At 31.4% G+C, this 23,477-nt stretch overlaps 1 protein-coding gene and 1 long non-coding RNA gene across 8 annotated transcripts in view; one reads left to right on the top strand and one right to left on the bottom strand.

Annotated features, from left to right (window-relative positions):
• The window catches only part of LOC143252374 (putative cystathionine gamma-lyase 2), an 89,880-nt gene that overhangs the window by 28,409 nt on the left and 37,994 nt on the right, over window positions 1-23,477 (top strand). For 5 of the 6 annotated variants that reach the window (XM_076504437.1, XM_076504395.1, XM_076504405.1 and 2 more), the window contains one exon: window positions 820-2,599. In XM_076504437.1, the coding sequence (XP_076360552.1) occupies window positions 820-970 (151 nt within the window). In that variant the 3' untranslated portion in view covers window positions 971-2,599. Of the gene's footprint in view, window positions 1-819; window positions 2,600-23,477 lie in introns of those variants that run through there. The other variant, XR_013028971.1, reaches the window with a different exon arrangement.
• LOC143252429 (uncharacterized) lies at window positions 2,506-21,785 on the bottom strand. Of its 2 annotated transcripts, none has more exons than XR_013028990.1 (4): window positions 21,677-21,785; window positions 19,176-19,242; window positions 9,227-9,401; window positions 2,506-4,679 (listed from the first exon to the last, which is right to left on the bottom strand). It is a non-coding gene; the product is annotated as an uncharacterized LOC143252429 (long non-coding RNA). The 2 variants fall into 2 exon arrangements; XR_013028993.1 differs by having other exon boundaries at window positions 9,227-9,361.

Here is a 23,477-nt window from a genome sequence, read left to right as displayed (position 1 = left end):
ACCCGATTTTTAATTATTATAAGCATCTCATTTTTACCGCTCAGCCACGGACGGCCAAAAGTATTTACATACAATAAATAGTCTTCAAAATATTTACATAAACTCCGCAAGCACAACACACACTTTGTACTATCCTTATTAGTTCTTGATTTATGAGTTTTTTTTAGTTTCTTATTCTCACGTTAGGATCGAACTTGTTTAAATTCCGACACTAGATTTGTATCGCATTAGATATTTAAACTATATTTAAATATCATTATCTGAGGATGTGGTTGATTAGTAACGAAAATCTCGGCTATATCATAATATATAACGTAAAAAAACACATGCAGATCAAAATTAGGCCAATTGTAGCCTTTCAGATTTGGTATCGCTATAATTATCAATGAGGTCCAACAGACTGTAACCTGTTTACTATAATTATTTATCATCCTGATCTCAGCACTTGCACACTTTTATAAGCATCACATCTTATGTCAGCATACAGGTTAATACTAAGTCAAACGAAATAGTTAGTAACGATTAATGGTTAGTTTAAATTGACGAGAATTACGTTTACTAGATCAACTTATGCTCGAATTGATATGAGATTTTCGTCAATTATTTTTACGATTTTCTCCACTAGTGAACATTATTTATGAGACTTTACACGATTTGTTGGAACTGTTTTGTTTTACAATCATATTATTTGTCGCAATCACATTTTCGAGTTTTGAAGGGTTTGTTTCATTGTAGTCGTTTTAGTTTTTAAAGAATTATGTTGCAACCAATTTCTTGACCTGTGCACCGCGATAAAAGTAATTGTATCTGTTCTAATAGAGCTGATATTAGTCACAACGCGATAGAAGAGGAATACCGGCTGAAAAATGGAATTACAGATAATTTGATACGCCTATCTGTCGGACTGGAAGATACGGAGGATTTACTAAACGATCTACAACAGGCACTGGATAAAACTGTTTCTGTCTGAACGATTGTTAACCTGAATGTAATGGAATTGATTATTATTTGAAAGATAAACTAGTTTTATAATTTGAAAACGTAAAAGTTACAGGGACGATAAAACAGTCATACTAACATTTAAAAAATTAATAAGTTCACATGATTCTGTTGCACCGGTGTTTATGTATACTCAACGGAAAAAAGATTGTGTATTTTTTTTATTAAAATGTAATAAGTAATTACTGTTAATAGCACAGTTAACCATTTCGCATACGGAAAAGTGCTTCAAATTATTCGGGATGACCATCAGTGAAATCGGGAAAAATGTGTGAAAAACTGCAATAAATATCAGCCTAATCAGGAAAAATGTGTGAACTCTTAATGCATAACATTACGAATTTGCTTATTTAAGTATTGTATTACATATTACCTGTTGCAGAATTTAAGGCTGTCTCAAGTACGCCTTTATTATAAACTTTGATTATATTAGTACACAAATGTTATAGAATAGCCAGTTTTAATTAAGTACGTGTATATCAGTTCAGCAGTCAACAGAAATTACTTTCAGTCCTGTGTGCATCTTAACAGTATAATTGAAAATTAATTTGCTATTTTGATCAAACGATTGATTGTCCCGTCCAAATCAAATAATAATCTTTTGTTAAATGCAAGTCAATTTTTTTTGTTTGTTTTGAATATCGCGCAAAGCTACACGAGAGCTATCTGCGCTAGCAGTCCTTAATTTAACAGTGTAAGACTATAGGGAAGACAGCTAGTCATTCATCACCAGCCAGTGCAAACTCTTGGGTTACTCTTTTACCAACGAATAGTGGGATTGACCGTTACATTATAATGCCCCCACGGCTGAAAGGACCAGCATGTTTGGTGTTACTAAAATTCGAACCCGCGACCTTCAGATTACGACTCGAGTGCCTTAACCCACCTGGCCATGCTGGGCGAAATGCAAGTCAAACATAAGTGTTATATTTAAAGTTAACCACTTTTCTTACAATTGGTAGTAAATGTTTCAGGTTGAGGAACTCTTTGGTGTACATTCTAGGCTGGTTACTGCAAAAAAAGGGAGGGCGTGCACTTTGCAAGTGCCTTTATTATTATAAACATAATTTGGAATATTACACAACTTATGTAAAACATTCAGTCGTTCTAAGGTACATCTTTTAGTGTTTTAGTCTTTGAAAGTAAATTAAAGTTAACTTTTTGTGTTTGAATAGCATGTATCATTACAAACGTGATTTTTTCTATTCACAACTGCTTTGAAAAAAGTAAATTATTAAATATAAATAACATCAAGGGAGTAATTTATTCTTTATATAAGGAATACAAATCAGATCTTTTCTGAACGTTTATCTAATAATTGTGGGTAAAGTTCCATTTAAAATGTTCACTACTCTGTGAAAATACACATAAAAATTAACTGCTTTCTATATTCGCTCATTTTCTTCAATTAATTTGTACAATAATGCAGACGTGAAATGTGCAGTATGTGTGATAAACTCGTACATTTGAATTTAGCGTACGAAAAAAAGACTTGAAACCTATATATTTGTTGAACTAGTCAAAGTTTATTTTATATTCTTCAAATCTTTTATTTAATAAATCTCACAAACATTACTCATAAGGAAAGCAGCAACAATGGCATTGTTGTATCTTATCCATTTCTTAAGAAGTAAATTACAACAAATAGCTTTATCCTGTTACAAGTTAAAAATACATCTAGATATTTACCAAAAATGGTTTGTATGCTCTTTCCAATTAAATAACGTCTCTCTTGCAATGCACCAAATATTTCTACATGCTTATGGAAAGAAACTGTTGAATGTGAACCATAAATATTTCAATAAACATTTTAATACTTATAAAAAAAATGAGCAGTTAAAAAAACAGACATGCAGAGTATTTTTCAAACCAGAAATTTGCTGAAATTATAATTTTCTTAACAGGCAACTAGTATGTGACAAATTAATTCAAATATTCAACCATAAAACTACGTATCTTTTTCTGTGAGACATCAAATATTTAAGATGCTGATTTTCAATTTATTCATCTACATTTTATAAGTTAAAAGCTGTAACACTGATGTGTTAAACCTAAGACAGAGGTGAAGGCACTTCCACATAAATATGGTACATAGTACCCTCCTGAGATATTGTAAAAAATCCTTAAATATGTCCAGTGTTACAAAGGTTATCTTTTTGAGAAGCACTAGTAATTCTTTCTTATATTATTGAATCACTAATGTATTCAACCATTATTTAAATAAAATAATTTTCAATCAGTTAATCAACAATTTACACAAGAAATTTCATTAAACATCACTATCTGTTTCAGTGAAAAACACAGAAACAATGCTGGAAGAACTGATTTATCTTTAGTAAAATCCACTGGTAATGTGGGGCACACAATAATCAATGGTTTAAATATGAGCAGTTTCTTTGAAGATACTTTTCCTGCAAAATCCTGTTATCATGAAGCTTATGATCTTCTGTTGTAACAACAGCATATAAAAGATAAACATGTTTCAGTTATTGATTCAAAATTAGTTTTGAATTTCAGTTACTTCAATAGTGAACTAAATATGAGACATTATTTGAAAAAAATCTGAAGCAATGGTCTTGCACAGACTTACAAATAAACCTCAACTTCCATCAGAACAAGCTACTGTCACCTTCTCAATGCACAAGAGAAAATAAACAAGCCTAAATATCTGAAAAGTGCAGAAGACCATCAGGTGTATATGTATGTATGTATACATAGGTATTTGCCAAACAATAAAACGTAAGTCACAGAAACTCAAAAAATATAATGTTTCTAGAATTACACATTTCCATTTGGAATAGTTTTTTAAAGCTCTGTATAATAACAGTTTTGGCTTACACACAGATACTATACACTTTTTAAAATACTATATTTAAACATTTTCACATTATTAGCATTGAATTACGTTATTTTAAAACAGTTATTCAATCGCAATTTTCATCTCATGTAAATATACTTCTATACTGCTTTACTTAAACCTTTCATTCTAAGATGCTCTGAGCAGATAATAATTACAGACCACATAGTTAAACAACAATAACAGTTTCTACTCATCTTAACAAAATTTAAATCAATTATTAAACTACTTTCGGATATTCCATAAGAGTAACTTCAACTGCATCTCCAAAAGAATAGCCTAAATACAAACACCTACTTAATACAAGATGAACAATCAGTCAACTGTCTTTTACTTATAACATATATCAAAATGTAAATACCAACAAGTAATCAAGATCAGGTTACAAATTCATTTATTATTTCTTACTGTTTATCAATTACTTTGCAAAATTTTAAGAATAAGCAGATGACGGAGCATAAAAAATATTTATGTATTTTAATTTGTATAAATACTTGTATTTTAATTTGTATAAATACTTGCATTTTACTGCAGTATTCACATCAACAAATATTTTGAGCACATTCATCATCAACGACTCATACAAATAATTTCTGTGCTAGAGTATAAAGCTTTTTCTACAAAAACAGTTTTTCTGAAACTATATGATTACATCAACACTCCTGAATCAATGACTGGTGGATCTAAAACTTACGTAATAAACACAGTTATGCCAAATATAGAGTTGCCATTAGTTAATAACTTGAACAATTTTCACTGGTCATACTGAAGGTACTGTTGGCTAAAAGTCTCAAGCTCACTCATCAAGTAACCAGCCTTATTTCTACAGAAAGAACAAAAAGAACATTACACCAACAACCAAAAATAAGTTCATTTATATAATCACATTCCAATAAACAAAAATAAAAAAGTTGCACAAATCGAAAGGATCCCCAAAGTACAGGCTATAATGTGGGATATAAAACGTACCTAAGGTTTAGGAGGTAACTGTGGAAATAGGACCCACATTACAGTGGGTATACACCCTCTGTCAGTTTTAACCTCCATTTGCTAGTCATTTGAAGAAATTCATAAATAATAATAATCAAAATTAAATAACAAAATAATAAAAGAAATAGAAATTAGGAGAGTGAAATGTGGGTACTTAAGCCTACTATGTCCCACCTCTATAACACTCTTCACTGCTTACAGACAGTTGTGGAAAAGTGATTGCTTTCCAAAGTAAAGCAAAAGGAAAATGAAAAGAGTAACAATCACAAGAAACTACCGCATAAGGGTAAGTAAGATAATTACATGGAATACTAACTTTAGCAGGTAATGTAATGTATGAACTCTTCTTTAAATAACTTGGAAGTGTTTCACAACGAACCAGTTCAATTGTGAAAAATTAAGAAATTTCCAGTAAAACAATATTTTTACTTGAAAATTCATGATTTATTACTGTGTCGACAATAATATTTTCATGTTTAAATGATACAAGTCTTCCTTGAATACTGCCTAGCATGTTAGCTATTAATGTTAAATCACAAGTCTTTTATATGCCCAACTTTGAAAATCATCCAACTGAAATACATCTGTTTGGTAGTATTAAAGTTGTAATTAACAAATTAATAAGCTGATACACATAAAGGTTAACATACATAATAACTGTATAAATAATAATTTACAAGTACAATAATCACAATGGTACTGCTCCACTGTTATATGATAAATATCACCAGTACTTTACAGTCTACAATGTTAAGAGAAAAACTACAGCAATTCAAGTTGTAAAGGACTTTCTGTAGTGTAACTAATTATCATAACTCGCCAGGAAGACTAACAAGTAAGTACAAAAACCACAATCAGTCACCTGAAGTTGGCCTTTCCAGTCCTGGTTCCTAGTTACTTGACGTTATGACCATTTTCAAAAAGGAAAGTAATAAAAAGGTTTCAAAAGACGTATAGCAAAATTACAATAATAACTCGCCAGGATGACTAATGGGTAGTTAAAACAGCAGCGTTAGTCACCTGAAGTTGGCATTTCCAATCCTGGTTTCGCGTTATTTAATGTTATGGTCGGTTTCTAATTTCAAATCGAACTAGATGAACTGTGATTTTTAAAAGGGCGCCATATTAAAAAGTTGTAACGTATAAATTAAAAACTTAAATGGCATTAAAAAGATTAATGGTCTTTAAAAAACGAAAAGCATTATCACGTTGGACAGTGTCACCATCACCAATAACACTGCCTAACGTTATGGACAAACCTCGGGACAGAACATGTTTTAAATGGTGCCATCATTGAGAGTCGTAATGATGACAAGAAAGTAAAATGTGGCTTATCGTGATCTGAGTTTTACACAAACTACACACTGGTGCATCAGTTCCAGATAAAAGAAAATGATGAGTTAAACACTGTGACCATTGCATAGTCTAGTTAGAACAACTTCCTCTTTCCGATCCTTACAGAAGCAAGATGTCCAAAGTCCAATATAGGGTTTTATTTGGAAAAGTTTGTTTTCGTGTTGTTCGACTGCCAGGAATGTGAAGACAGGACCATAGTGCCAGAGCACACAAACTCAGCTGCAGTGTCGGTGAGCTCATTCCTGCGAATACCAACGTGGCCCGGTATCCAGAAAAGCTGTATAGAAGTAGATGTTAAAAAGAAATGGGCCAGTCAGTTTTGAATATCGGCGAGAACAAGATGTGAACCAATGTGAAGTGATTCCAGGATCAGTAGAGAACTTAGCGAGTCAGTATAAATCGTGCAGTTTTTCACACTGCTTAGCTTCAGTGTGAACCAGGGCAAGAGAAATGGCATACAGTTTAGCAGTGAACACAGAAGCTGTAGAGGGGATTCTGCATGCAACCATCGAGCCACAACAAACCATGGCAGAGTCCACACATTTACTTGATTTTGAACCATCTGTATAAATAGAAATGAAAGGATGTTCAGCTAATAGCAGACAGTATTTCCAATCAGGCTTGTCTACTTTTCTCAGATGAGTTAAAGATATGTCTTTAGCATAGAACATCAATCCGCTCCCCAAGTGGTGGAAGAGAGGACACGGAGGATGTTCAGAGCTCTTGTACATTTGAACCGTAGCTGCTTGATGTGTGGTATAAAGGTTAGCTTATTGTAAAAAGATAAATACCAAGAACTCAATCTCAGGGACCATAGGCAGTACAACTTCACCGATTTGGAGTTCAGGATCAGGGTGAATACCCCATTGGCAGCAAAAGTGCACATAAACAGTTTTAGAGAGAGAGAAGTTAAAGCCGTTTGCTGTTGTCCACTTCAGTAAACAATTGAGGGCAGTCTGTAGCTGCCGCTCAATAATACTCATGTTTGACGACAGACATGAGATGTGAAAGGGGTCGCTGCAAAGCGATGCGGTTCAACAGTGTGGGATATCTACGGAAAGTATCCCAGGCCCGTTTTTTTAAGCCTTGCGTGCGATGTGGACGGCAAGATTCCACCATGGACGAGGATATAGTGGAAAACGTGTCAAGGTTTTAGGAATGCATTGAGCAGATGTTGTATAATAGTCAGCTACTGCTGCCACACAGTCGTCTATTAATGACTTACAGACGATGGCAGGATCAAGTTCTGTGACAGCAGTGAAAGAGGGCCAGTTTGCCTGATCCAGCTTCCACTGGGGCATGCAGGTCTGGTGGAATTGACCACAGCCAGTTTCTCTCAAGGTTATAGGAAAATGATCACTGCCTCATGGATCATGTCAACCCTCCATGAAAAATGGGAAAACAATGAAGGGGAGCAAATTGAGAGATCAATAGCAATAAAGGACTAACAAGGTGCATGGAAATAAGTAGAAGAGCCAGAATAGAGCATTTGCTCTATAGAGCAACCCCACCTATCAATATCAGCACTTCCCCAGAGGGGATGATGTCCATTAAAGTCCCCCAGGATGAAAAAGGGATACAGGAACTGTTCAATAAGAGTATCAAGGTCTGGATTGATCATATGTCTCCCCAGGTGACAGGTAGAGAGAACAAACAGTGATGGTATGACCCAAGGAAACATGAATGGATGCAGCCTCCAATGGTGTGTCAAGTGGCAAAGACAGGGTAAGCACATGTTGATTTTTATACAGAAAACTGCCAAAAGGTTTCATAAATGTTTCCTGTAAGGAAAGACAAACAGGATGGTAGAAAGCAATCAGTGTTTTGATGTCATCCAAATTAGAACGTAAACCACGACAGCTCCATTGTATCAGGGTGGCCATATTTATTTACGTGTAGGAAAATTGGGTGGAAAATCCTTCTGTTTATGATCACGTCTTTTTTCCTGTCTGTCCTTAGTCATCCTCCATGATCCTTCCCTGGGTCGATTGTGCAGGTATTTGCTGTTGGAAGGGGATTCCCGAGACTGAGGATGTGAATGAATGATTGTTTTGCATCTTGGGGTGGAAGAAGAAGACGTATCTGAGGAAATGCCTGAACCTGGATCTTGGGGATTGGTGGAATGTATATAAGGAACAGAGATGGGTGTTGAAGTTCATTCATCAACTTTTTTAACCATGGAGGTCAAACGACTTTCATTTGTTTGGAGAACAACTCTTTAGGAGGCACAGAGAGATCTGTCTGCACTCCCACAGTAGTTGTGGTACGAAGTGCAGCAGCATATGTCCGAGATGACGTGGTGGACAGCAATTTTCAAGCCTCAGGATAGGTAATGTTATGAATTGTTTTCAAACGCAACACCTCTTTTTCTTCCAACCATTTATGGCAAGAACGAAAGTAGGAAGGGTGAGAGCCATTGCAATTGATGCAATGAGGGTCTGTTTCACACTTGTAGGCAACATGGTCCTTGCCAGTGCAACGAGCACACGTAAAATACTGGAAAATATATCGCTTAGTTTTCTCACAAGGGCAGAAACTGTATCGTTTATCTAATTAACACTTCTTTAGACTTTTTAAATGAAAAACTGACAAGTGTACAAACAAAGATTAAATCAAAATGAAAACAGTTAATTTTTGAAACTAATTTTATAATGCAACATCAGCATCTATAAAGTTATTTCACATGAAATAGCTGACTTTTCCTTAGTTGAAGAGTGACTGCAATTAGGGTAAGTTGGACACAGTACTTTGACGAGAGTGCTGTGCTTTTCATTTGTTTGTCATGCCAAGTTGTACTGTAATTGTGTTTGTGTTTCTTTGGAACGCTATACAAGATGATGTTTAAGAGAATTGAAACTATGTTTTCATATGAGTTCAAATTGGAAAAAAATGTAGACAAGGCTGCTGAAAACATCAATTTAATAAAAAAATTATTAATATGTTCATTTAAGATGTGAAAGTTTATCAAAATGGCTGAAGAAAACTGATTATACCAAACTGAAGCACTTCTTTAAATATCTTTACCTCAGAATCCTCGACATGGTTAAACATTCGTCCAGCTTCTCTACTTCTGTGTCAAGTGTTCTGATTTCTCCCTGCATTTCATTGATTACCTCATCAACAAGCTGACAAAGTCGAGCAAAGGTACTGCTCAGTTCCCTGTAACCAAAAATTTCTTTCTGCAAGCTACTCAGTAAACCTGAAAGCAGACCTTCTGAAATTTCTATTGTATTATGATAATTCAAAAGTATCATTAGAAACAAAAAACTAAAAAAAAAAATATTTCATTGACATTAAAAGTGCTGGGATTCTTTTTATAGTAATATATTTTTTTACATTACAATATATCTATAGCCCTTAATGCAGATACAATATTCTTCTTTTACCAGTTGTTTATCTTAACAAAATGTTTGTCATTTATACTGAGAAAGTTTACAAAACACAAGTAAAGATTCTGACACAATACAAAACCTTAGTTAAAAGTGAGTCACAAATATCAAATACAAAACAAATGAATGTATTGTTCCAGTTGAAAGTTTATATTTTGTTCTTGCAATTGTATTAACACAAGTACTCTTGAGAAACAAAACATTTTTATCAAAAAATAATTAAACAGAATATCAACTTTATGGCTACAGGGCTGAACCCATTGGTTACTTCAGTACCTCTTGGCTTTTTTTAATATATCTTGAAAACAAAATGGGAAATTTTGTCCAAGATTATAAGTATTTTGTACAAAATGAATGAGACTGTCTTAATTAAAAACTTGTTTTTCTCTATTTTAGTTACTTGTACCTAAATTCTAAAAATTTAGGTACTGTCATCAATGTGTGAATAAAACATAAATATTAAAATACAAAAATATGTAAATACGTTTTAATTTAATAATAATAATAATAAATTTATTAAGCAATAGATTAGACACAAAAAATCAAATAACAATATAAAACCATCAACAAAGAGTTAACTCGTCCTGTGATGGTTAAACACATAATAAAGTAAAATCAAAATTTACAAAATCAAAATAAAGTTCCCAGAATATTATCATCAGTATTTAAGATCCATTGTTTTAAGTATTTCTTTTGATTAACACGATTAATAGAAGATCTTATACTATAAGGAATAAAATTATGAATACGAGGTGCCAAATAAAGATATTGATGAAGTGTAACTGTTTTACGTGGTGTAGGTACATTAATTGGAAAAAAAGATTGAAGTCGTGTAAAATATGAAGTGACTTTAAAAGGCCTATTAAAAGAAACATGCAATGTAGATAAAGCTAAAAAATATAAATAAAGTTTATCATATGAAAGAGGGGAGTTATATTTACTGAAATCAATATCAAGCCTATGGGTAAAAATAAGAGAGAAAACACTTTTTTGCAACTTGTGAATAGGAATTAAAAAAGTCTTATATGTGCCAACCCAAATTGAAATACAATATTGTAAGAAGGATTGAAAGAGAGCATAATATACACTTAACAAAATATGATAAGGAGCACAATGACTAAGTTCAAAAATTAGCATAGAACTATATTTTAATTTATTAATTAAGAATTAATATGAAATTGCCAATTTAATTTTCGATCTAAAATAATTCCTAAATATTTAAAAGAGGAAACTTGAGTCAATTTGGGACACTTACAATTAGGGTAAGTATAACAATCACTGGAATGATAAAAAATAGAAGGAAAAGCTGGAATGACACCATAAAGGTTAAACTGAAGAAGAAAAGATTTAGATATATTTAAGGATAAGCCATTACACAAAAGCCAATTTTTAATTTTATTAAGATCACTAGAAATAATGGCTTCATTAATTAAATTTGGCTTACTATAAACAACAGCAATATCATCGGCATAGGCTTGGATATCTCCAGAAAACTGTTGGTAAAGAATATGATTTATATAAATGAGAAATAATAAAGGGCCCAGAACAGAACCTTGTGGTACTCCAGCATTAATTGCAAGCCAATCACTATAATTATTATGGATACAAACCGATTGCTTTCTATTGTGAAAGTAAGAAAAAAACCAATCAAAAACAATGCCTCTAAAACCATAATAAGATAATTTATTTAACAAAATTTTATGATTAACAGAATCAAAAGCTTTGGCTAAGTCAAGAAAAACAGCAATTGGATGGAGATCAGAATCCAAAGCTTCTATAATACTTCCCACAAGTTTAGCAACAGCAACCTCCGTTCCAAGCCCAGGCCGAAAGCCAAATTGAGAAGGAGACAAAACTGAATGTCTATCAAGAAATGATAAAATTCTAATCTTCATAGATTTTTCAAATAGTTTAGAGAAATGTATTAATAAGGAAATAGGTCTATAATTCGTAAAATCAAAAATATTACCAGATTTATAGATAGGAATGACCAATGATAACTTTAAAGCATTAGGAAACTTCCCTTAAGTAAAGGATAAATTAATTAAAAAAGTCAAAATTGGTGCAAAAAGATTAGCATTAGCTTTCAAAATCTTAACCGAAACACAATCTACACCATTAGAAGCTGAATTTGATAAGAAGAAAATATTATTCATAGTTTCAGATACAGTAACAGGATATAGGTAACAAGAAGAAGAAGGAGCAGGAGGCATGCCCTGAGAACAAAATTTAGGATCGGAGCAAGTAGATTTAGCAACATTAACAAAAAAATAATTCAAATCAGATAAATCAGTAGTACCAAAATTACAAAATTTCTTATTATTTTTTTTAACATCAATAATAGAGTTAACAATATTCCAATTCTGTTTAATAGTTTTAGCATTCTTAAACAGGTTATGATAGTAAGTCCATTTAGTCTTACGGGTCAAGCTAACAACATAATTCCTTAAACACTTAAATCTAATCTTTAGGTAAATATCATCAGGAAATTGATGTACTTTCTTTTTTAACTTATCTCTTTTAATCATTAACAAAACCAATTCACTGGTCATCCATGGCTTAATTTTTCTAAACTTTCGTGACACAGAAACAGTAGTAGTACAACTTTGAATACAATCAGTTAACACTTCAGCAAAATTATCATAAGCAATATTAACATTAGAACAATTCATAACACAGGACCAATCTGAAAAATTCAAACAAGAACTCAAATCATTAAACTTAATCTTTTGAACATTTGAGACATGTTCTAGATCCGATAAAATGTCTATACATAAAACAATTGGAAAATGATCAGTCAAAAAACTCTCAACAATATAAGAATAACAATTTTTAACAGTATTTCCACTAATTAAAAAATGATCAATACAAGAATTAGTAACAATGGTTATCATTCTAGGAGAAGAAATAATAATACGAAGATTGTTCTCAGACAAAAACTTAAAATATGCATTCTTATAACAAACATCATCAAATGCCAAAACATCTATATTAAAATCACCAACAAGTATATTAATATCATATTTGTATAAATTCAATTCTAATGAAAGCTCATCAATAAATTTCAATACAGGCAATCTAGGAGATCGATAAACAACAAAGAGATTAAATTTCTTATTTTGAATCATACAAAATAAAATTAAAGCATCAGACTTAATATACTGTACTTCTTTTATCATAGTCAGTATCTCAAATTTAACAAAAACTGCCACTCCACTAGCCTTATTTAGACCAGAAGATGAAGAATAAAAGGAGTAACCTGGAATCGAAAAGGAAACAAATCCATCCTCAACAAACCAAGTTTCAGAAAAAGCTATTATATGAAAATTAACAACGCTTGATTGTAAAAAAACAAGAAATTGGTCAAAATTTTGAGTAAGACTTCGAATGTTAACATGTATTAAATTTAAATGACCAACAGAAAAAACATTTGGTAAATCAGAAAGAGAAGACAAAGTTGGTGTAACACCAACAATATCATCAAAATCATCAGCCATTGCAGTATTTATAAATTATTAAGATCAATCAAGCAGCGTAAAACAATGGGCTGAGTAGTTTCTGATTTCCTAATAAGAATATTACCATTCGATACCCAAAGAAATTTATAGCCAAGATCTTTCTGTTTACGTTTTGCTTGCATGAAAATATCACGATAATATGGGGAGAGATGTTCGTTAACATAAACTGGATAAGATTCATTACAGACCTTAATATCATTAGTATTAAGAGAGCGAAATTTAGTTTTCTTAAGTTTAAGCAGATCAAATTTAATTTGCTTACGACAAAACTTAACAACAATCTGTCTCGGACTCTTATTTTCAGTTGTTTTCTTTCCTATACGATGAACAGTGTCAATATCTGTAGGAGCACACTCAACCCCAAAAGTGGTTGTAATCTCCTCAACAACTTCTTGCAAATTCTCATTAGGCTTCTCTGGAATACCTCCAATCAAAACATTATAGTTATAAGAATATTGTTCCGCGTCACACATCTTCTTCCGAAAACTTGCCATCTCCTTCCACAATTCTTCATTTTCATGCTTTAATGTTTTATTTTCCTGTTTACACTCCTTAACTTCAGCTCTCAAAGTTGTAATATCCTTACTCATAGTTTCTACCTTCTCTGAATAAAATTGAAAGGAAGTCACTAATTCTTCGACCTTTACTTTAATTAAGTGGAAGTCATCAAGTCTTGACAAAATTTCAGTAACTTTTGTCTTAAGCCACTTCATTTCTGCCTCCCCCATATTTAAATCAAGCTCACTATTCTCAGCAAGATTCACTGTCTCCCCCTCTAACGAAATGGACACAGTCCTTCTTAATGGAGATTTACTATTTAGGCTTAACTTTCTTTTTCTCATACAAAAATCACATTCATAACTTTTCCCAATTTCATTAAAATATTCCAAATCCTGTTCAGTTAAGTTCTTACATCTTAAATGATACCATTTTTGACACTCACCAGAGCAATGAAGGGCTTTATCACCAACTTTAATATAAACTTTACATTGAGCACAAAATCTACTTGGCATGCTAGTCAGCCGAGTCCGGAAACGCCAATTTCAAAACATCTATTGGGTTTGCTTTGGTTTGGCTTGAATTTCGCGCACAACTACACAAGGATATCTATGATAGTTGTCCTAATTTTGCAGTGTAAGACTAGAGGGAAGGCAGCTAGTCATCACCACCCACCGCCAACTCTTGGGCTATTCTTTTACCAACGAATAGTTGGATTGACCGTAACTTTATAACGCCCCCACGGCTGGGAGGGCGAGCATGTTTAGCGCGATGCGGGCACGAACCCGCAACCCTCGGATTACGAGTCGCACGCCTTACGCGCTTGGCCATGCCAGGCCAAAATCGAAATAATTACTGTCAAATCGTAATGGTTGGCATCTCTGGTAAAATCCACTCTCACAAAATGATGAATTACAATTTTACAAGTTGTACTTTGGGCTTATCAATGTTTTGATTGCTTAAAAAAACAACTTAATCTTCCAATGCTGATAAATTTTAAATTACCTTTCCAGTGATTTTAGAAGCAAAAGATCATGAAAACAATTCACCTGCCAGATGTGATAACTAACCTTTCCCATATCGAATATCTCTCAACTACCTGCCTACATCTTTCACCATGAGAATATTTTGGAGCAGGTCAAGAATCATTAATCAATCTTCACAATTTACTGACCTAACCTTTTAACATTATGTAAACAACATTACTCAAAGTGGTAACATTGAACACATTTACTGGCTTTTCATGGATGGCTCAGCTTTCATAGTAAAAAAACTTACATGTATTAAAAAAAGAAAGGTAGGATATATAGTAACAGATGAATAAATATCTACTAAAATCTTAGAAAAAGCAGTTTAATACTTAACTAAATTTTCTATTTCACACACGTCAAAGCTATGCTGAATTGTTTCAAGTGCTTTCAGTTGCAACCTTCACACAAACAACGTTTTTGTTCATATCCTATCAAAGTATCATATTGACCATGGCAAGAAAATTGCTATTTGTTCTGTATTTTGGGTCAAGCAGGATTGAAAAATCAATATAATAAAAAATAAATATAAATGTATAATGTTATGAGATTTAAACCATTTAATCTAGATATTTATGTTTTGTGTTATAATATGTAGTTATGCTAGAATGAAAAAGGTATAACAATTATTTCCTAAATTTTTATGGTGGTCAAATAGATTGAATCCACAGAGAAGTGTTTGATAACTATCTGGATATTACAAAGATTTATCATCTGAAATTTGAAAATTTTCTGATGCATAAAAGAGTATTTTTAATCTTGAAATGAAAAAGCCACCACTGTTGAATTGTTGCAATGGAACATGATTAGTCTAATGCTGAGAAGAGGAAAAAAGTGAACCAAAGCTCACTAAACTGTTGGAAGTTTCAAGATCTTAACACAGTTAGACCTTCTGGCCATATTCCATGGTCCTGAAACCTCACATTAACTAATCCAGATCTTTTAAGGAAGTATTTTTACTAAAGATTTGTTTGTGAGAATAGTCAGTTTCATTACTAATCTGACTGCAAAGTAATTTTCATGTTATGATAAAAAATACTCTATTTTCCATACTAAAAGTATCAAATATCATTTGTATAATCTTTACAACCCCCTGAATACTATTTTCTTTTTTTTTAAGTGAAACTTTATATTAAATCTCATAACATTACAAATTTGTGTATGTTACTTTTATTATACTGATCTTTTCAGCCATGCCTGGTTAGCATTACAGTAGTTGTAAGGTGGTCAGTTACCTCCTCCTTTCTTTGTGAACCTGACAATGACATTGTTTGCTCCTCTACCTATACCAGCTGTTTTTACATATAAAGAAGTTGTAATGACACATTGCACCTGCACTCATGTTACTGTATTCAAAAATATAAAACTGACTTTACAAAGTGATTTGTTTTGGTTGCATTTTAGTGGACAAGTATTTTGCATTTTACATGTATATACATTATTACAATTTACAAACAAGTTCTTAAACATATTTCTCTTAAAACATAGAACAGTAAATATGTATAACAAACACTTATATCTTCTAGTTACAATGACCTTTTTACTCACATCCTGCTTGCTGTAGGTTACTAAGCCTTTTAAAATTTTGCACATGGAGAATGTGAAACAAAATTTTTTAAATGATTTTATATATAGACATTTGAAATAATCACAAATTCATAAACTACTAAACTAATTTTACAGAATTCCACTACCAGTTATCAAACTTAGTAACTATGCTGTATTTCAGTCTAGAAAAATATGAAATTTCAAGCATACTAAAGACTCAACCTACCTCCTTGAAATCTTGTTTTGAAAGAATGAGTTGATGTCATAATACATCAATGGGATGCAAAAGCCACTTGGGGACATTCTGACTTTTGATTAATTATTCACATGTCATAGACACAAGTGTTAATAAGGGAGTGTTTCCAAAAAAAATGGGATGAAGTGAGTTGAGCAACTATCTGATTCAATACAAGAATAACACCTCAGCAAAGAGAAAAGATAAGAAGTTCTTATTTTATATTTTAGCTTGTCAATATAGATATTATGAGTTCCTAGAAAATTACAGACTTTGTATCTGGACATCACAAACATCAAGTTTGAACTAAAGCTGCATTCATCATACCATACATCACACAAAAATCAACATTTAGATATGTTTTATTGCTACTTACCTTTAAAATATGAAATTAACTATTGCATAATACTAAATATGAATTATAATCCTAATTTAATACCAATATTATTGACACAGGTTCATAAAATAGTGGTTGTACAAAAATTTGAATGTGAGTCAACAAATGGAATAACATGACCTCTGACACATGTTGACAAAGTAACACACATTGCAAACAAAGTAATTTAATTAAATTTTAAATGTAACTCTGTGAAGAGGTTATGATGTGCACTTTGATCCTCCCATGTACACAGGGTTAAATATTATATTCTGTGGTGTAATGTACATGATGATGCCATGTTAAAGGTGGCAAATTTTAGTTTCTCAATCATTTTTAGTTGTTTATACTGTTTAAAGTATAACTCTTTGAACAGATAAGTGTACAAAGCGTAGAGAAGGATGATGACTAATGGGAACAGTTTCCTGAAATATGAACAACCTACACAGAATGCTAATCATTGGAGTTACTAGATTCCAGCAAGGAGAAACATACCCATAAGAGATCCACCCATACAACTAAAGCAATTTAAAAATCATTAAAACATTAATATAAATGTTTTCACAAATTGCATGATTTGACTGACCATATATAGTTACTTTCTACTCATTTAAAGTCTTTTTATAGATTTAATACTTCTAACTTTCTTTATAGTGTGTATATCTTAACAAAATTTGGCAGTCTTTCAATTAATAGTACAAAACTTTCATATAAAAATATCTTTTTAGTAAAGTATTTTTAAAACTAAAATAAAGATTTGTCCATGAACATAGTATTTGTTTTGAATAATTTACATGCAAAGTGATTTATATTAGTATTAAAATTACTTTTCTTCACCTTAAAAATCCCAATTTTCATTTGTGTATTCTATAAAACCTCATCAATACATTTCAAATGTTTGTTTTTGGTAAAACTTTATATTTTATCTGTAATATTCTCTACCCTAACTCTAACTGATCTTGTAACCTCACTCCCTCCCACCTTACACAATGTTATCAAATTACATTACCCTCAGGCTACTCCGAGCTACTCCTGTGCATGTTCCATGGAATATTTTATTATAATATTATTATTGTTTATTTTACCTAATCTAACCTTAACTAACCTAAAGAGATCTTTATTTTTACCTTTTAGTTTCCTTTACTGTAATAAATAAAACAAAAACACCAAGAAATAAAGTACTTACATGAGTAGTTGTTTCTTTTTTTTTTGGCTCTCCACCACCCATGACTATTAACTCTACACATCTTAAACTAGTAGTGGTGGTGCATTAAATAATTTTTATTCAATTAAATAATGCACATTAGAACACAGACTAATAACATGAAAAGGTACACAATTACCTCTAACATTCATAATTTCTCTGGATTTCTAACTATAGGACAAGAGTTGTTACAAATGCATCCAAATTGACCATTGTGATTCCCTTGAAAATCAAAGTTTAATTAGAAATGAAATTGACTTTCTGTGTTTAAAACACAATGTTATGCAATATATCATTTGACAGATGAAAACTTTAAATTCCTATTGGTTATAGGTTATATGTAATTAAATACAAGAGAGAACAACCAACAAGTCCTGAAAGAGAGGTGGGTGTGGCAGGAGGGGTCTGATTTTCTCTTTGATAGCTTTGTAACAATACAAAACTGAAGGTTATAAAAGTAATAGTAAGTTAGTTCGTCTGAGCAATAACAATTTTATTGTGAGTAATATATGTTTACATTCATATTTCTATTTTGGATGAGGTGGATAAAATAGAGATATCTAGAGAATATGTGTCACTTGAATCACACTAGGGGAATTTCTGAATGTAAGATATTGCCTTATACAATTAAGAAGTTAAAACATATACTATTAAAATGTGGGTTATTTACAAATATTTTATACCATACTAAATGATATAACACAAACAAAAGTAGTTTAATAAAATTTGAATGTAAGATATTAAAACCTTGTGTCAAACACAGTCAAGAATACCTGGGGAGGAGGGTTAAAGCAGTTTATAAATAATATTGGACTTCAAACATACAGGTCTAAATAGATACTAAAATGTAAGACACTGGACAGAATTTTTTTTTATTACATCCATCTTCATTAGCCCAATATAAATTTCTAGAACCAAAAATGTTTAACTGTAGCTCAATTATGCTTTCCCATTATATGTCACTGCTATAGAGAATGTCTTCTCAAAATCAGAGTTCATCAAGAGCCCTTGGAGAGGTCAGATCATAACAATGATCACTATGCTACTCCCTGGAAGGCCTGAAGAATATAGGCAGAAAATACATCTTATATTCTTTAACAGCAATTGCTTAAACAACCTAGATGAAATCTGGACAGTAAACACGTGATACAGTATAATATGTAACAGCATTATTTACCTCAAATTTTCTTTCAAAATCCTGGAACTCAAAGTACCGTTTTGAAATTCATCAGCCAGTGCTCCCACTTCACAAAAAAAAAGAAAAGAAAAACTTCAGTATTTTTCTTGCCGTCTTAAAAAACATTTTATTTGGATCATTATTGAAGACCTGTAAACTCTTACAAAATAATAATTATAATGTATGAAATATTTTGTTGTTTAATGATAGAAATTTCTTTATAATTTCATTTCTAAATCTTTCTATGAACTTCAATACAAACTAAGAAAATATAAATGATATAATGAACTGTAACTTTATAAACTTTGGTGATGTCACTGTTAATCTTATTTTTCCATTGCATTCCTTCCTTGTACATCAAGTTTATTTGAAATGTATTCACTTATCCAAAATTGCATTCTATAAAAATGCTTCAGTATTGTTGAGTGAAAAACATATATTTATAAAAATATCTTCAGTCTAATTATCATTAACTATAGTTTTACAAGCTACAACAGAAAAAAGAAAGAAACAGCTACCAACATTTTGCTGAAACATAGACAACAGTAATGAATGCAGTATTGAGAATGTAATAGGGTAATTTTAAGATTAATTTATGTGGCTTCATTTTTCTCGTCATGAATAATTTCGTCAAATCCTTCTCTAATGCGTGTTAGTTACAAAATAAATTGTGCAAGTGATAGTACAAAAAAATGTTTCAAGTTTGTTGTTCTTTGCTGTTCTTCAGTTCACTATTGTACTTTGTCTCTAAGTGGTTTTCTGTGACTATATCATTTCGTTTTCTGACAATAAACAATCAACATTGTAGATTTTTTTTACTCTTGTGAGTGGTGATTTATTCTACTGATTTATATACTTCGCTTGTTAAACGAGTGTTTACACAAAACCCAAATCACAAAACCACCAGGCTCAGTAAATAATTGTTAGGTGGAATAAAAACCAATGCAGCAGTAAATTGTTGAAAATCAAACGTCAAAGTGAAAAAGTGAAAATAGGGATTTTTAAATTGAGAAAACAATGTAGACACAACTTCCAGCCTATAGTGTTTACTTGTTTTTTTAAATCCCTAGTTGTAGGCTTAAAAATGTAATCTTTGCATTTTGATTCGACTTGTTTGTGTACTTTTTATGATCCCTATTCCCCTTTTTAAATTAATAATTTGTAATTAACATGTTGTAAATATTGTATTAATTGTTTATTTGTTTATTATTATGTAAAAGTTGGCACAATGTTTTATCTGTATATGCCCATGCAGGTACAGAAACTGATTCTTAAAATCATAAGCCCTCACAATTGCCATCGAGTATGGACAGGAAATATAATTTACTAATATCACATAAACTAATCAATTAATTAAAATTACAATAAATAATTACTAACTAATAATCACTATTTTTGATCATTCCGTCTATCCAAGCAGTTGAAATTATATTATATTTACTGATGATGAGAAAACCAACTTGGAGAGAAAAATAGATACGTAAAAATGGCTCGTTTTGGTTGAGAAAATTTTTTATGTAGAGGAGTGAACAACGTTTCGACATTCTTCAGTCATCGTCAGGTACACAAAGAATGAAAAAGGTATTTTTTTTTTCTTGTTGAACAAAAAACGACAGAATGAGCTTTCTGTGCTCTACCCAATTTTAATCTCAAGTTTTTCTAATTATTTCTAGTTTGTTCAGTTTGGTAATATTGTCTCAAAATCAATTTTCAATGTCACCAAACTTCCTTACCCTGTCTGTTATAGTAAAGCTACTAATGTTATATGCTACTCACTAATTTTGAACTGCCAACTAGAGGGATCAAAGACAACTGCCGAGCAACACCTACCACCAATCTGTTTTTGCTTTCAACACATTGCGGTTTTATACATGAGTTATTTAGTATGAAATTACATGGCAGCATATTACAGTGTTCAAATGTTCAATCATATATGATGGTTAAGTAAAACAGTTCAACATATATATTCAAAAGGTCAGAAGCATATTCACTGATCAGATTACAGGTAATCAGGTTATAGTCAAGATATTTTTGGGCACCCATTTTGATGCACAGGCACACTTGAGTGCAAGTCTAGGCTCATGCCAAGTACAGCCACTAGGCCCCTCAACTGTACATCTTAGGGAGTTCCAACTACAATCAGATGACCTCCCATGCCCATTTAACATGCACAGATCCATATTTTAAGATCCCTGAGCAAAATAGGTGGCCACTAAAATTTCCTAGCATAAGACATTTTTAATCAGTCATGATTTATAGAGGGATGAGATCATTGTATAATTTAAGCACAAAAAACACTTCAATAGATATCCCTTAATCCAAGTTTCAAAATATAACCAAAATTTTAATCAAGGAACTCAAAATATTCCTTTTGCAGGTATTACAGTCTAATTGAAATTCTTTCTTCATCAAAAAATGAGCTAATTCACAGATACACAGCCATTCACAAATCCTAAGAGATGAAGCTACGGATTCAATTTAATAAAAATAAGGTAACCTACCCTCTCTAAAATCTCTGGTTCAAAGGCTGAAGCATCCCACCAGTTGTTCAGGATAAAAATATTGGGCTGAGAGAGGCGCTCACTTACTTTATGGAAACAATTATTTTCCTAAAAAATAAAATTTATCTCTTATTAAATATTACTTATATATACAAATTTAAATAAATAAACAAATAGCTCTAATGCAATCAGATACAATAACTCTCAATAGATGATAGAATCATCATAAAACATAATACAAATCAAATATTACAATGAAACTGAAAACTAAACAACTATTCTTCTATTATTAGTTCTTCTCGTCATAACACCCAAATGCACTGGAAATACTTCAGTTATCAGACAAGATCCAGGCATGAACAACAAATAGCTAGCAACTATGGAGAATCGGTCAATGGATGAGAGTCAAATGCTTAAACCCACAATGTTTCAACTCCTGATGCTTTTCATGGTCTGCAGACAATTGTGGGAAAGCAGTTACTTTAATATTTAGATTTAACCTTTCAGTAGAAATAAAGCTACCTTAAATTTTAGAATAAAACTTTCAACCCCTACATTTTGTTTACAAAATGATTTTAAACAGAACTAAAACCCCTACCTTAACAGTTCTTAAGCTGTCACTCAGCTACCTGAAGTTGGTATTTCTATCCTGGCTTACTGAACAAACATTTAAATATTTTAAAATTATTTTGTAGCTACGGCCGACATTGAGTAGTTAACGAACTCTAAGTTCTCCACAAGTATTTTATGTAACCGATAATTTATTTTTAAAGGAATTTCATATTTACTATAAAGTATAAGTACTTATGTTCATAACTTTTCAATTTGTTTATAAATAATTTAGCATTATCCATGAAAGTATTACTACTGTTACAAATTGTTAAAAATCTTTGAAATTGAAAGATAGTAATCCATTTAGCAGTGCAAATCAAACACTATTGAGAGTGGATAGATAAAAGATAGGAATATCCAATTTTGTTCTTATATCAAAAATGGTCAATTGTACACTGCCTTCTAAAAACTAAATATCTAAAGAATAGGGACAATTATCACCACTGTTGCTTCTTTTTATAACAAGTTCCTATGGATGTATCAAGTTTAGAATAAACTTGGAATTGTTTATGTAGATTAGATCTATGTGACAAAGTGTAGATATATAAATTAGGGTTTAATACTTATTTCAAAAATAATTTTCTCAGTTGGCAAGATTTGAAGATCATCAGCACCCACTAGACCATATCTATTTTCATACAGAATGTGGTAAAATCATAAGCAGTAACAGACTGGATTGTTTATATAAAATCGAAGTTAATTAAATATTTCAAAACTATAATGTTATTTTTGATGATACAAAAATAGTGATCCAAATCATTTGATGACAGTAACTATTTTTTTTTCAAATAATACATCTAAAATTTTATTTAATACTACAGAAATGGATTTAGTAACTGTGTTTAAAAAGTTTGTAATAAACCTAAATTTAAGTTTTATGCAATTTCAGAATTCCATATAAAAAAAGGTAAGTTAGAAGAAGTATAATCTTTATTTATACTATCATTCTTAATGGCTTTCTTACTTATTAATAACTGCATTGTTAATTAAAGTGCTTTATGTAATTTCATTTGTTGTATTGGTTTCATTAATTAAAATTTGGGCATATAATTTTTTACATTCAGAATCAAAATTACAACTAGCTTATGAATAGAGGTAATATTAATTGTCCTGGAATTTCCCTAATTTTATTTTCAAAAATATTGATAGAAATATCCATCTTGTATTTAGATAAGATTAATGTTTTTAA

The sequence above is a fragment of the Tachypleus tridentatus genome, chromosome 1 (assembly GCF_004210375.1).
Source record: "Tachypleus tridentatus isolate NWPU-2018 chromosome 1, ASM421037v1, whole genome shotgun sequence".
In the NCBI taxonomy this organism is placed as follows: Eukaryota; Metazoa; Arthropoda; class Merostomata; order Xiphosura; family Limulidae; genus Tachypleus; species Tachypleus tridentatus.
Note: the sequence above shows the minus strand (reverse complement) of the source record. Positions and strands in the feature narration are given on the sequence as shown.